The 13,412-nt window shown below is 46.7% G+C and overlaps 1 protein-coding gene across 1 annotated transcript; it reads left to right on the top strand.

Annotated features, from left to right (window-relative positions):
• The first annotated feature begins 687 nt into the window (after positions 1-687).
• On the top strand, positions 688-12,111 carry LOC144591287 (zinc-binding protein A33-like). Its single transcript, XM_078395544.1, has 6 exons — positions 688-1,098; positions 1,178-1,273; positions 3,929-4,162; positions 4,769-4,791; positions 4,884-5,002; positions 11,333-12,111. Exons 1-6 carry the CDS (start codon positions 688-690, stop codon positions 11,863-11,865), a joined length of 1,416 nt encoding a protein of 471 aa, XP_078251670.1. The 3' UTR covers positions 11,866-12,111.
• Positions 12,112-13,412: the final 1,301 nt, after the last annotated feature.

The following is a 13,412-nucleotide window of genomic DNA, read 5'->3' as shown; positions in this document are numbered from 1 at the left end:
TAATGAACTACGGGAACCTCTAAGAAAAATGTGCGAATTTGCATTGAAGTAACATAAAATTAGACTGCCAAAACTAAAACTAAAAAGGAAAACATTATATTTTTAATGATATTTATTTGTCTTAGTAAATATCAGGTTAAAACATGGAGGAAAATATGTTTAAAAAAAGCAAACCAATAAAATTAGAGATATTTTAATCAGATACCACCTTACAAAATTACAGTCTTGTCATAATATTTTTATGACAAACAGACAATGCTACAAATATCAGGCTATTAAAGCCGCTATTTACTGCTAGTAGTGGTTTTGTGGGTAACCTCCTTACCCATGACCTCAGTCTTCTGACATTCCTCTGTAACCCTTGCTGACCTGAAATGTCTTTAATCCCTCTGCCTCCCACCATTCCCTCCCCCAGCACTAAAGAACAATGCCTCACTCAGATTTAGCATTAAAATCAGGATTTAAATTCTTAAATATTTTTACTAACCATGAACATTAAACTTACGTTTTACTCCAATGGGGTCCCAATTCATACCCAGTAAATAATTATAAAGCTTGACATTTTTTCTTATTTACCTTTTCTTATTTCTTATTTGTAGACTATTGTCTACAAATAACATTCATTCCTCAGACGGCAGCGTGCGCAGTGGACACTCCCATTTTGAACCAGGAAGTGCCGGAGTAAAGATGGCTGCGAAAGACCAGGTCGAGAGTTGGACCGAGGAGGCAGTTTGTCCCATCTGCCTGGATTTCTTCACCGATCCGGTGGCACTGGAGTGCGGCCACTACTTCTGCCGCTCCTGCATCACGCAGAGTTGGGACCGGGAGGCGAGAAACTCCTGCCCGGAATGTAGAGAGCAGTTTGTAGACCGCACCCTCAGGGTGAGTCGGGCCTTGGCGAGACTGGCTGAGAAAGCTCGAACACTGAGCCTGAATCCGCCTCGCAAAGAAAGTAAACTTCGCTGCGAGGAACACGATGAAGAACTGAAGCTGTTTTGCGAAACTGATCAGAAACTGATCTGCTTGATCTGCAGAGACGCGCAGGAACACAAGTCTCACAACTTCATGCCGCTTCGGGAAGCTGTTGAAATGCGCAAGGTAAAATAAAACTCACTATGGCCACTCGTTCACCTGCTTGATTCGTCATTGTCTAACCCCCTTTGCTCTCTGATCCCAGGATCAGGTTAAATCTTCCGTACAATCTCTCACCAAAAAGAAGTCAGAGTTGGAGGAAATGGAGCGGCTGCAGAAGGGGAAGATTTCCGGAGTTCGGGTAAGGCCACTCTGTGCGGAGTTTCTGGTATTGTGTAGTTTTTCCCCCATTTAATGCATAAGGGATAGACTGGATAAATTTGCTGCTGTAATAGATAATAGACAATAGGTGCAGGAGGCCCATCGAGCCAGCACCGCCCTCCAATGTGATCATGGCTGATCATTCACAATCAGTACCCCGTTCCATACCCCATAACTCTGCTATCATTTAGAACTCTATCTAGCTCTCTCTTGAATACATTCAGAGAATTGGCCTCCACTGCCTTCTGAGGCATAGAATTCCACAGATTCACAACTCTGACAGAAAATGATTTTCCTCATCTCCGTTCTAAGTGGCCTACCCCTTATTCTTAAACTGTGGCCCCTGATTCTAGACTCCCCCAACATTGGGACCATGTTTCCTGCCTCTAATGTGTCCAACCCCTTAATAATCTTATATGTTTCGATAAGATCCCCTCTCATCCAGTGTATACAAGCCTAGTCGCTCCAGTCTTTCAACATACGACAGTCCCGCCATTCCGGGAATTAACCCAGTAAACCTACGCTGGACGCCCTCAATAGCAAGAATATCCTTCCTCAAATTTGGAGACCAAAACTGCACACCATACTCCAGGTGCGGTCTCACTAGGGCCCTGTACAACTGCGGAAGATCCACTTTGCTCCTATACTCAACTCCTCTTGTTATGAAGGCCAACATTCCATTGGCTTTCTTCACTGCCTGCTGTACCTGCATGCTTCCTCTCAGTGACTGATGCACTAGGACACCCAGATCTCGTTGTACGTCCCCTTTTCCTAACTTGACACCATTCAGACAATAACCATTCAGACAATAATCTGCCTTCCTATTCTTACCACCAAAGTCTCACACTTATCCACATTAAACTGCATCTGCCATGCACCCGCCCACTCACACAACCTGTCCAAGTCATCCTGCAACCTCATAGCATCTTCCTCACAGTTCACACTACCACGCAGCTTTGTCTCATCTGCAAATTTGCTAATGGTACTTTTAATCCCTTCATCCAAGTCATGAATGTATATTGTAAATAGCTGCGGTCCCAGCACCGAGCCTTGCGGTACCACACTAGTCACTGCCTGCCATTCTGAAAAGGACCCATTTATCCCCACTCTTTGCTTTCTGCCTGTCAACCAATTTTCTATCCATGTCAGTACCCTACCCCCAATACCATGTGCTCTAATTTTGCCCACTAATCTCCTATGTGGGACCTTGTCCACTCTGTGCGGAGTTTCTGGTGTTGTGTAGTTTGTCCCCCATTTTATGCATAAGGGTAGCGCATGAATGAATGGGCGCAATAAACTGGAGCAACTCGGTGGGTCAGGCAGCATCTCTGGTGTTTAGGAATGGGTGACGTTTCTGGTCGAGATCCTCATTCCGAATTAGAGTCTCGGGAAAAGTGATGTGCGGGCGAATATTTGATATAATGGATTACTGTGGTAGCTCTGCGAACCGCCTTAGACTTTGAATAATCACCGATTATGTAAGGAAGTATTTATTCACAAAATGCTGGAGTAACTCAGCAGGTCAGGCAGCATCTCAGGAGAGAAGGAATGGGTGACGTTTCGGGTCAAGACCCTTCTTCAGACTGATGTCAGGGCGGCGGGACAAAGGAAGGATATAGGTGGAGACAGGAAGATAGAGGGAGATTTGGGAAGGGGGAGGGGAAGAGAGGGACAGAGGAACTATCTAAAGTTGGGGAAGTCAATGTTTATACCACTGGGCTGCAGGCTGCCCAGGCGAAATATGAGGTGCTGTTCCTCAAATTTCCGGTGGGCCTCACTATGGCACTGGAGGAGGCCCATGACAGAAAGGTCAGACTGGGAGGGGGAGTTGAAGTGCTCAGCCATCGGGAGATCAGATTGGTTAACTCGGACCGAGCGCAGGTGTTGAATCGAAGCGATCGCCGAGCCTGAGTTTGATAGAGGTTTTAAAAATTTTAAGAGGGATGGACAGAGTTGACGTGGGTAGGCTTTTCCCTTTGAGAGTGGGGAAGATTCCAACAAGGGGACATAACTTCAGAATTAAGGGACAAAAGTTTAGGGGTAACATGAGGGGTAACTTCTTTACTCAGAGGGTGGTGGCTGTGTGGAATGAGCTTCCGGTGGAAGTGGTGGAGGCCGGCTCGATTTTATTATTTAAGAGTAAATTGGATAGGTATATGGATGGGAGGGGATTGGAGGGTTATGGTCTGAGAGCAGGTAGATGAGATTAGGTCAGAGAAAGTGGTCGGCGTGGACTGGTAGGGCCGAACGGGCCTGTTTCCGTGCTGTAATTGTTATATGGTTATATGGTTTCGCCGATGTAAATAGGTTGCCATCTGGAGCAGCGGAAAAAATAGCTGAAATTTTGTGAAATTTCGCCTGGGCAGCCTGCAGCCCAGTGGTATGAACATTGACTTCTCCAACTTTAGATAATTCCCCTGTCCCTCTCTTCCCCTCCCCCTTCCCAGATCTCCCTCTGTCTTCCTGTCTCCACCTATATCCTTCCGTTGTCCCATTTGTTTCAGGAAAATGTGAGAGAATTTGATTGATTAGATAATTCTGAGAACCGGACGCTGATGGGCTATATAGTCACTTATTCAGTAAACAAACACAAAACAGAAATATATTATGTTAATCTTCAGCATTCATTTGACAGGAAGAGTCACACAGCCTTCAGTACCATGTCACATCCCAGTTTGCTGAACTGCACCAGATTATCACTGAGAAAGAAAAGTACTTCCTCAAAGATGTACGCGAAGATGAGGAGCGGATTCTAAATCTAATGGAGAAAAATCTTCGGGAGATTCAAGAGAATTTAAATTCTATCCAGGAGGAACTCCTGCGTTTACAGGAACGGATGGAACAAAAAGACAGCGTGAAATTTCTAATGGTAAGGCAGTCGACTTAAATTTGCTTCTATAAATGTGCACCGTCACAAAATGCCGTCTGATATATTTGAAACAAATTAAACTATGTTGTCTATTGTCTATGCATCTGCAGATCCTTCCTACACATCACGAACATCATATTCAATAGACAAGAGACAACAAGTGCAGAAGCAGACCATACAGCCCTTCGAGCCAGCAACTCCATTCAATGTGATCATGGCTGATCATTCTCAATCAGTACCCCGTTCCTGCCTTCTCCCCATACCCCCTGACTCTGCAATCCTTAAGAGCTCTGTCTAGCTCTCTTGAAAACATCCAGAGAATTGGCCTCCACTGCCATCTGAGGCAGAGAATTCCACAGACTCACAACTCTCTGACTGAAAAAGTACAACCTGTCCAGACTATCCTGTCAGCATCGTGTAATTTTCAGAATAATTTTTATACTTCCTACATCGGTTCTATTTCTGCAATATCATTATTCTTCTCTGTGTGTCAGTGGGGGTGAGATTGGACAAATGGGAATTTTTAACACATAATAATCTGGGTGAAATTCGCGCTCTCAGTAGTTCCGTCTGGGTCAATTCAGTCTTGTGTTTTATTTATTTCAGGAGGAAGCTGTTCGCAAGCGAAGGTAGGGCATGTTCTTCACTGAAACTCTGCATGAAACATATTTCCTCATAAACATCAATGCACAATTTGTAATCAGCTATTTAATATTTGCAGGATTAGTGATGAGGTGAAATCATTGTCAGTGACAGATGGTGCCATAACGGCTGAAAAATTCAACCACCTCTTTTTGTTGAAGGCAGTGCTGATAGAAACGTTTGACTCCATTAAACAAGGTAAAACATATGGACTTATTTCACTTGGTTTGTGGGACACATTAATGTTTTTATGTGATGCAAAGATTGGTCAGGATAAAGCACTGAACGGTAATTGGTGTTTCATTCATGCACCAACCCACTGACTGAGAAGCCTCACGCACACATGGTCAGCTGGAGATGTTAGATCCTGGAACACATGCAACACAGGAGCATGATAGACAATAGACAATAGGTGCAGGAGGAGGCCATTCGGCCCTTCGAGCGAGCACCGCCATTCAATGTGATCATGGCTGATCATTCTCAATCAGTACCCCGTTCCTGCCTTCTCCCCATACCCCCTGACTCCGCTATCCTAAGAGCTCTATCTAGCTCTCTCTTGAATGCATTCAGAGAATTGGCCTCCACTGCCTTCTGAGGCAGAGAATTCCATAGATTCACGATTCTCTTACTGAAAATGTTTTTCCTCATCTCAGTTCGAAATGGCCTACCCCTTATTCTTAAACTGTGGCCCCTTGTTCTGGACTCCCCCAACATCGGGAACATGTTTCCTGCCTCTATCGTGTCCAACCCCTTAATAATTTTATAAGTTTCGATAAGATCCCCTTTCATCCTTCTAAATTCCAGTGTATATAAGCCTCGTCGCTCCAGTCTTTGAACATATGACAGTCCCGCCATTCCGGGAATTAACCTAATAAACATACGCTGCACGCCCACAATAGCAAGAATATCCTTCATCAAATTTGGAGACCAAAACAGCACACAATACTCCAGGTGCGGTCTCACTCGGGCCCTGTACAACTGCAGAAGGACCTCTTTGCTCCTATACTCATCTCCAGGCCAACATTCCATTGGCTTTCTTCACTGCCTGCTGTACCTGCATGCTTCCTTTCAGTGAATGATGCACTAGGACACCCAGATCTCGTTGTACGTCCCCTTTTTCTAACATGACACCATTCAGATAATACTCTGCCTCACTATTCTTACCACCAAAGTGGATAACCTCACACTCATCCACATTAAACTGCATCTGCCATGTATCCGCCCACTCACACAACCTGTCCAAGTCACCCTGCAACCTCATAGCATCTTCCTTACATTTCACACTACCACCCGGCTTTGTATCATCTGCAAATTTGCTAATAGTACTTTTAATCCCTTCATCCAAGTCATTAATGTATATTGTAAATAGCTGCGGTCCCAGCACCGAGCCTTGTGGTACCCCACTAGTTACTGCGTGCCATTCTGAAAGGGACCCATTTATCCCCACTCTTTGCTTTCTTTCTGTCAACCAATTTTCTATCCATGTTAGTACCCTACCTCCAATACCTTGTGCTCTAATTTTGCCCACTAATCTCCTATGTGGAACCTTGTCAAAGGCTTTCTGAAAGTCAAGGTACATATCCACCGGCTCTCCCCTGTCCATTTTCCTCGTTATATCCTCAAAGAATTCCAGAAGATTAGACAACCATGATTTCCCCTTCGTAAATCCATGTTGACTCAGAACGATCCTGTTACTGCTATCCAAATGCTCCGCAATTTTGTCTTTTATAATTTACTCCAGCATCTTCCCCACCACTGATGTAAGACGAACTGGTCTATAATTTCCCGTTTTCTCTCTCCCTCCTTTCTTAAAAAGTGGGACAACATTAGCTACCCTTCCAATCCACAGGAACCGATCCTGAATCTATAGAACATTAGAAAATGATCACCAATGTGTCTACAATTTCTAGCGCCACCTCCTTAAGTACTCTGGGATGCAGACCATCAGGCCCTGGGGATTTATCAGCCTTCAGTCCCATCAGTCTACCCAACACCATTTCCTGCCTAATATGGATTTCCTTCAGTTCCTCCGTCACCCTAGGATCTCTGGCCACTAGAACATCTGGGAGATTGCTTGTATCTTCCTTAGTGAAGACAGATCCAAAGTACCGGTTCAACTCGTCTGCCATTTCCTTGTTCCCCATAATAAATTCCCCTGCTTCTGTCTTCAAGGGACCCACATTTGCCTTGACTATTTTTTTCCTCTTTACATACCTAAAAATGCTTTTAGTATCCTCCTTTATGTTATTGGGTAGTTTACCCTCGTACCTCAACTTTTCTCCCCGTATTGCCTTCTTAGTCATCTTCTGTTGCTCTTTAAAAGAGTCCCAATCCTCTGGCTTCCCACTCTTCTTTGTTTTGTTGTACTTCTTCTCTTTTATTTTTATGCTGTCCTTGACTTCCCTTGTCAGCCACGGGTGCCTCTTACTCCCCTTAGAATCTTTCCTCCTCTTTGGGATAAATTGATCCTGCAACTTCTGCATTATTCCCAGGAATACCTGCCATTGCTGTTCCACTGTCTTTCCTGCTAGGGCCTCCTTCCAGTCAATTCTGGCCAGCTCCTGCCTCATGCCTCTGTAATCCCCTTTGCTATACTGTAACACTGACACTTCCGATTTTCCCATCTCCCTCTCAATTTGTAGAGTAAAATTATCATATTGTGATCACTGCCTCCTAATGGCTCTTTTACCTCGAGTCCCCTTATCAGATCAGGTTCATTACACAACACTAAATCCAGAATTGCCTTCTCCCGAGTAGGCTCCATTACAAGCTGTTCTAAGAATCCATCTCGGAGACACTCCACAAACTCTCTTTCCTGGGGTCCATTACCAACCTGATTTTCCCAGTCTACCTGCATGTTAAAATCTCCCATAACCACTGTAGCATTACATTTGCAACATGCCAATTTTAGGTACTGATTCAACTTGCACCCTATGTCGAGGCTACTGTTTGGGGGCCTGTAGATAACTCCCATTAGGGTATTTTTACCCTTACAATTCCTCTTTTCTATCCATATTGATTCTACATCTCCTGATTCTATGTCAACCCTTGCAAGGGAGTGAATATCATTCCTCACCAACAGAGCGACCCCACCCCCTCTGCCCACCTGTCTGTCTTTTCTATATGTTGTGTACCCCTGAATATTCAGTTCCCAGCCCTGGCCCTCTTGTAGCCATGTCTCAGTGATTCCCACAACATCATACTTGCCAATGTCTAACTAAGCCTCAGGCTCATCCACTTCATTTTTTGTACTTCGCGCATTTAAATACAACACTTTAATTTCGGTATTCACCTCCTCTCTCACACCGGTCACAATTGGCCCTGACCTTACTCTCTTATCCCTTCTCGAACTTCCCTTCCCATTCATTCGAGATTCCTTTGCAATTTCTCCTCTATTCGCTTCCCCTTTAACTCCATCTTCATATTCCCAGTTTGTCAACCCCTCCCCCCCCACCACTTAGTTTAAAGCCACACTTGTAGCACTAGCAAACCTGCCTGCCAGTATGTTGATCCCCCGGCTGTTAAGGTGTAACCCGTCCCTTTTGTACAGGTCACCCCTACCCCAGAAGAGATCCCAGTGGCCTAGAAATCTAAATCCCTGATCCCTGCTCCCTGCACCAGCCCCTCAGCCATACATTCATATCCCCGATCTATCTGTTCCTGCCCTCACCAGCACGAGGTACAGGTAGCAGTCCAGAGACAACCACCTTCGATGTCCTATTTCTCAGTCTTCTTCCTAACTCTCTAAACTCACGTTGCAGTATCTCCCTCCTCTTCCTCCCCACGTCGTTCGTGCCCACGTGCACAACTACGTCCAGTTGATCACCTTCCCTCGCCAGGATGTTCTGAAGCCGCTCCGTGATGTCTTTAATCCTGGCACCAGGGAGGCAACAGACCATCCACGAGTCCCGCCTGCCGCCACAGAATCTACTGTCCGTACCTCGGACAATGGAGTCACCCACTACTAGATCACAGGTTAGGCAGATACAACAAGTAACCAGGCTGTTGGATGAACCAATGCATCCCGACCCACCCACACTGCAAAAACATGCTGATCTATGAGTTTGAATTCTACCAGGGTAGTCAGGAAATTGGAAGTAACAGAATTAAATTATAATGAACAACGAACGAGCTGTATTGTCATGAGGATACGAGGACGTCCTGTGGAGATCTGTGCCATAGGCCCTGCCTAACAATAGACAATAGACAATAAACAATAGGTGCAGGAGTAGGCCATTCAGCCCTTCGAGCCAGCACCGCCATTCAATGCGATGATGGCTGATCACTCTCAATCAGTACCCCGTTCCTGCCTTCTCCCCATACCCCTTCACTCCGCTATCCTTAAGAGCTCTATCCAGCTCTCTCTTGAAAGCATCCAACGAACTGGCCTCCACTGCCTTCTGAGGCAGAGAATTCCACACCTTCACCACTCTCTGACTGAAAAAGTTCTTCCTCGTCTCCGTTCTAAATGGCCTACCCCTTATTCTTAAACTGTGGCCCCTTGTTCTGGACTCCCCCAACATTGGGAACATGTTTCCTGCCTCTAATGTGTCCAATCCCCTAATTATCTTATATGTTTCAATAAGATCCCCCCTCATCCTTCTAAATTCCAGTGTCTACAAGCCCAATCGCTCCAGCCTTTCAGCATACGACAGTCCCGCCATTCCGGGAATTAACCTAGTGAACCTACGCTGCACGCCCTCCATAGCAAGAATATCCTTCCTCAAATTTGGAGACCAAAACTGCACACAGTACTCCAGGTGCGGTCTCACCAGGGCCCGGTACAACTGTAGAAGGACCTCTTTGCTCCTATACTCAACTCCTCTTGTTACGAAGGCTAACATTCCATTGGCTTTCTTCACTGCCTGCTGTACCTGCATGCTTCCTTTCATTGACTGATGCACTAGGACACCCAGATCTCGTTGAACTCCCCCTCCTCCTCCTCCTAACAAGATCTAGTCTCGGAAAAGCACGCAGTTTCATCGGCCTGACATAGATACCGTTAAACACATTCACAAGAAAAAACTCCCGTTTGTGGGCACAACCTCCTCAATTTACGTTCCCACTGTAAACTGGATTTGATAATCTTTAGGCACAGTGAATATATTTACCTGAGTAACCCACAGACTCTGTAGTAACATACACTAAGAGTCAGGAAATTATGTTTAAGCCTTGCAGGACTTAGGAATAATTTGGAGTATTTTGTGCAGTTCTGGTCGTCCCTTTGCAGGAAGAATGTGGATGCCTTGGGAAATGTGCAGAAGAGGTTTACCAGAATGCTGCCTGGATTAGAGGGCATTAGCTATTAGGAGAGGTCGGATACATTTGCTTGTTTCAAAGCCTCAGTGTCAAAGGCTGAGGGGAAACTGATAGAATTATTTTAAATTATGAGAGGCATAGACAGGGTTGACAGTCAGAACCCTTTTCGCAGAGTGGAATTGTATAGACAATAGGTGCCACCTCCTACAACGGGAGCATGTTCCAGGTATCAACTACTCTCTGTGCAAGAGATTTATCCCTCACATCTATATACTAAAACTCTTGCTTGTTTGTTTGTTTGTTTGTTTGTTCCTGAACTACAGCCAAAACGGTACACGATAGTGCCACCTTACTCACCATTGTCCCTTTGGTGCTAATGGAAGGAGTTTCATTGAAATCAGTGTTATATTTTTTAAGTTATTCACATTTTAAAGTTTAAAACTATGTCCTAGGGAGGGAGCGAGGGGGGAGCAGGGAGGATAAGGGGGGTTGAGGGGATGGAGTAGGGGGGAGGAGAAGCGGGGAGAGGGGAGGGTGGGTGGAGGGAGTGGGGTGATGGAGGGTTGGAGAGGGGTTGGAGGAGGGGAGGGGAGGGGAGGGGGGGGAGAGGGTGTTGCACCAATGCAGTAGAGGTTTGGGCCCAATGGGTCCACTTGGTCTCGTCTTCTTTAAAACTCCATCCTCTCACTTTAAACCAATAACCTTGTTTTCGATACCATTAAGATGGGGAACTGAATCTGACCAACTACCCCCTCTCTGTCTCTCGTAAACCTGTAAAGTTCTCCCAGGTCTCCAAATCAGCATTATTCAAGTCCTCCAATGGAGGCAACATCCCGGTGAATCTCCTTTGCACTCTCTCAAGCACAGTCACATCTTTCCTCATTTTTAATTACCTCCAGTAAACATTTAACTCCTCAACTGCCCCACCAATCGAGCCAGCATTTTCACCACCATAAGCAAAAGCACTCAATATCACGCCCGCACACCCATCCAACCACCATTTCTCCTACCTCCTCTCTCCCAATTGCATCTGCTTGCCCACGACATACCACAACTCTCGCCTCTACCTCAGAAGAAAAAATCCGGGAAGGATTTCTGTTGTCCATCTTACGTGGTAGGGGGAGGGGGAAAGAAAACTCCGGGCAAGGTTTCAGTTGTCCGCCCGTCTGTGCCTGAGGCCGAGCGGCCTCTCCCCCGGTCCCGGGGCCGCGCTGCCCGAGTCTCCCCCCGACCCCCGGGGACTCTCTGATTCTCTGCTTCTCCCCCCAGTCTCCGTCACCCTGGATGTGGAAACAGCGCATGCGCAGCTCGAGGTGTCTGAGGATCGGAAGAGGGTGAGATGGACCGGGACCCGGAGGAGTCTCCCTGACACCGGGAAGAGGTTTACAGGCTTGGGGTGTGTGCTGGGATCGGAGGGATTCACATCGGGAAGACATTACTGGGAGGTGGAGGTGGCGGGGAGTCGGGGCTGGAGTCTGGGAGTCGCCGCAGAGTCTGTGGAGAGGCTGGGAGAGATCACACCGACCCCGGAGACTGGAGTCTGGAGCATCTTACGGTTGGATGACGCGTTTGCTGCAGTCACCTCCCCTCTATTCCCTCTCCCCGTCCAGCCCATCCCCGGGAGGGTGGGAGTTTATCTCAGTTACGAGTCCGGGACAGTTTCATTTTACGACGCGGACACCAAGTCCCATCTCCACACCTTCACTGGGAATAAATTCACGGAGAAACTTTATCCTTTCTTCGAGATCTGGGATGAAAACCAGTGGCTGAGAATCTGCTCCGGTTCCGCTCCGTGTCAGTAATTAAGAAATTCTATCAATCCTTCACCAGCACCGGGAATATAGTTAAATCACCTCGGTTCTTTTAGATGTTAAACAAGTCTGTTCCGGGAATCAATGACCATAAAATTCCTAGACTGCCGCCTGTGATGATAATAATAATAATAATAATGATAATAAATAAATTCATTTAATTGTCCCACACCGTGGAAATTTACAGTGTTACAGCAGCAAAGTGGATAACAGGAGACATTCATTATAAATAAAAATAAAGACGTATAAATTGTGATCAGTTTACTGTGTATTCCTTAACTGTTACTGTTGACTGGTCTGTTGGGAGCAGTGCTGGTTGTGCAGTCTCACAGCAGCGGGAAGGAAGGACCTCCGATATCTCTCCTTCACTTAAATATACCTGGACTATCTCCGACATCTCCCTCCTGTTTCTGGACCTCACCATCTCCATCACAGGAGACAGACTAGTGACTGACATTTACTATATACCCACCGACTCGCACAGCTATCTGGACTACATTTCTTCCCACCCGGTCCCCTGCAAAAAGTCTATCCCCTACTCCCAATTCCTCCGTCTACGCCGCATCTACGCCCGGGATGAGGTGTTTCACACTAGGGCATCAGAGATGTCCTCGTTCTTCAGGAAACGGGGCTTCCCCTCCTCCACTATCGATGAGGCTTTCACTAGGGTCTCTTCTACATCCCGCAGCTCCGCTCTTGCTCCCCCTCCCCCCACTCGCAACAAGGACAGAATTCCTCTCGTTCTCACCTTCCACCCCACCAGCCAGCGGATCCAACATATCATCCACCAACATTTCCGTCACCTACAACGGGACCCCACCACTGGCCATATCTTCCCATCCCCTCCCCTCTCTGCGTTCCGCAGAGACCATTCCCTCCGTAACTCCCTGGTCCACTCGTCCCTTCCTACCCAAACCACCCCAACCCCAGGCACTTTCCCCTGCAACCGCACGAGATGCAACACCTGTCCCTTTACCTTCCCCCTCAACTCCATCCTAGGACCCAAACAGTCTTTCCAGGTGAGACAAAGGTTCACCTGCACCTCCTCCAACCTCATCTATTGCATCCGCTGCTCTAGATGTCAACTTATTTACATCGGCGAAACCAAGCGCAGGCTCGGCGATCGCTTCGCAGAACACCTGCGCTTGGTCCGCATTAACAAAACTGATCTCACGGTGGCCGAGCACTTCAACTCCCCCTCCCATTCCCAGTCTGACCTTTCTGTCATGGGCCTCCTCCAGTGCCATAGTGGGGCCCACCGGAAATTGGACGAACAGCACCTCATATTTCGCCTGGGCAGTTTGCAGCCCAGTGGTATGAACGTCGACTTATAACCATATAACCATAATAACAACTACAGCACGGAAACAGGCCCGTTCGGCCCTACCAGTCCACGCCGACCACTCTCTCTGACCTAGTCTCATCTACCTGCTCTCAGACTATAACCCTCTAATCCCCTCTTATCCATATACCTATCCAATTTACTCTTAAATAAAAAAATCGAGCCTGCCTCCACCACTTCCACCGGAAGCCTATTC

The sequence above is a fragment of the Rhinoraja longicauda genome, unplaced genomic scaffold (assembly GCF_053455715.1).
Source record: "Rhinoraja longicauda isolate Sanriku21f unplaced genomic scaffold, sRhiLon1.1 Scf000798, whole genome shotgun sequence".
In the NCBI taxonomy this organism is placed as follows: domain Eukaryota; kingdom Metazoa; phylum Chordata; class Chondrichthyes; order Rajiformes; family Arhynchobatidae; genus Rhinoraja; species Rhinoraja longicauda.
Note: the sequence above shows the minus strand (reverse complement) of the source record. Positions and strands in the feature narration are given on the sequence as shown.

Excerpts from the sequence above, each read along its gene's own strand:
- LOC144591287 (XM_078395544.1), top strand. The coding sequence starts at position 688 with ATGGCTGCGAAAGACCAGGTCGAGAGTTGGACCGAGGAGGCAGTTTGT. Across the intron at positions 4,163-4,768 it reads ACAGCGTGAAATTTCTAATG|GAGGAAGCTGTTCGCAAGCG; the intron begins GTAAGGCAGTCG and ends TATTTATTTCAG. Across the intron at positions 4,792-4,883 it reads GAAGCTGTTCGCAAGCGAAG|GATTAGTGATGAGGTGAAAT; the intron begins GTAGGGCATGTT and ends TAATATTTGCAG.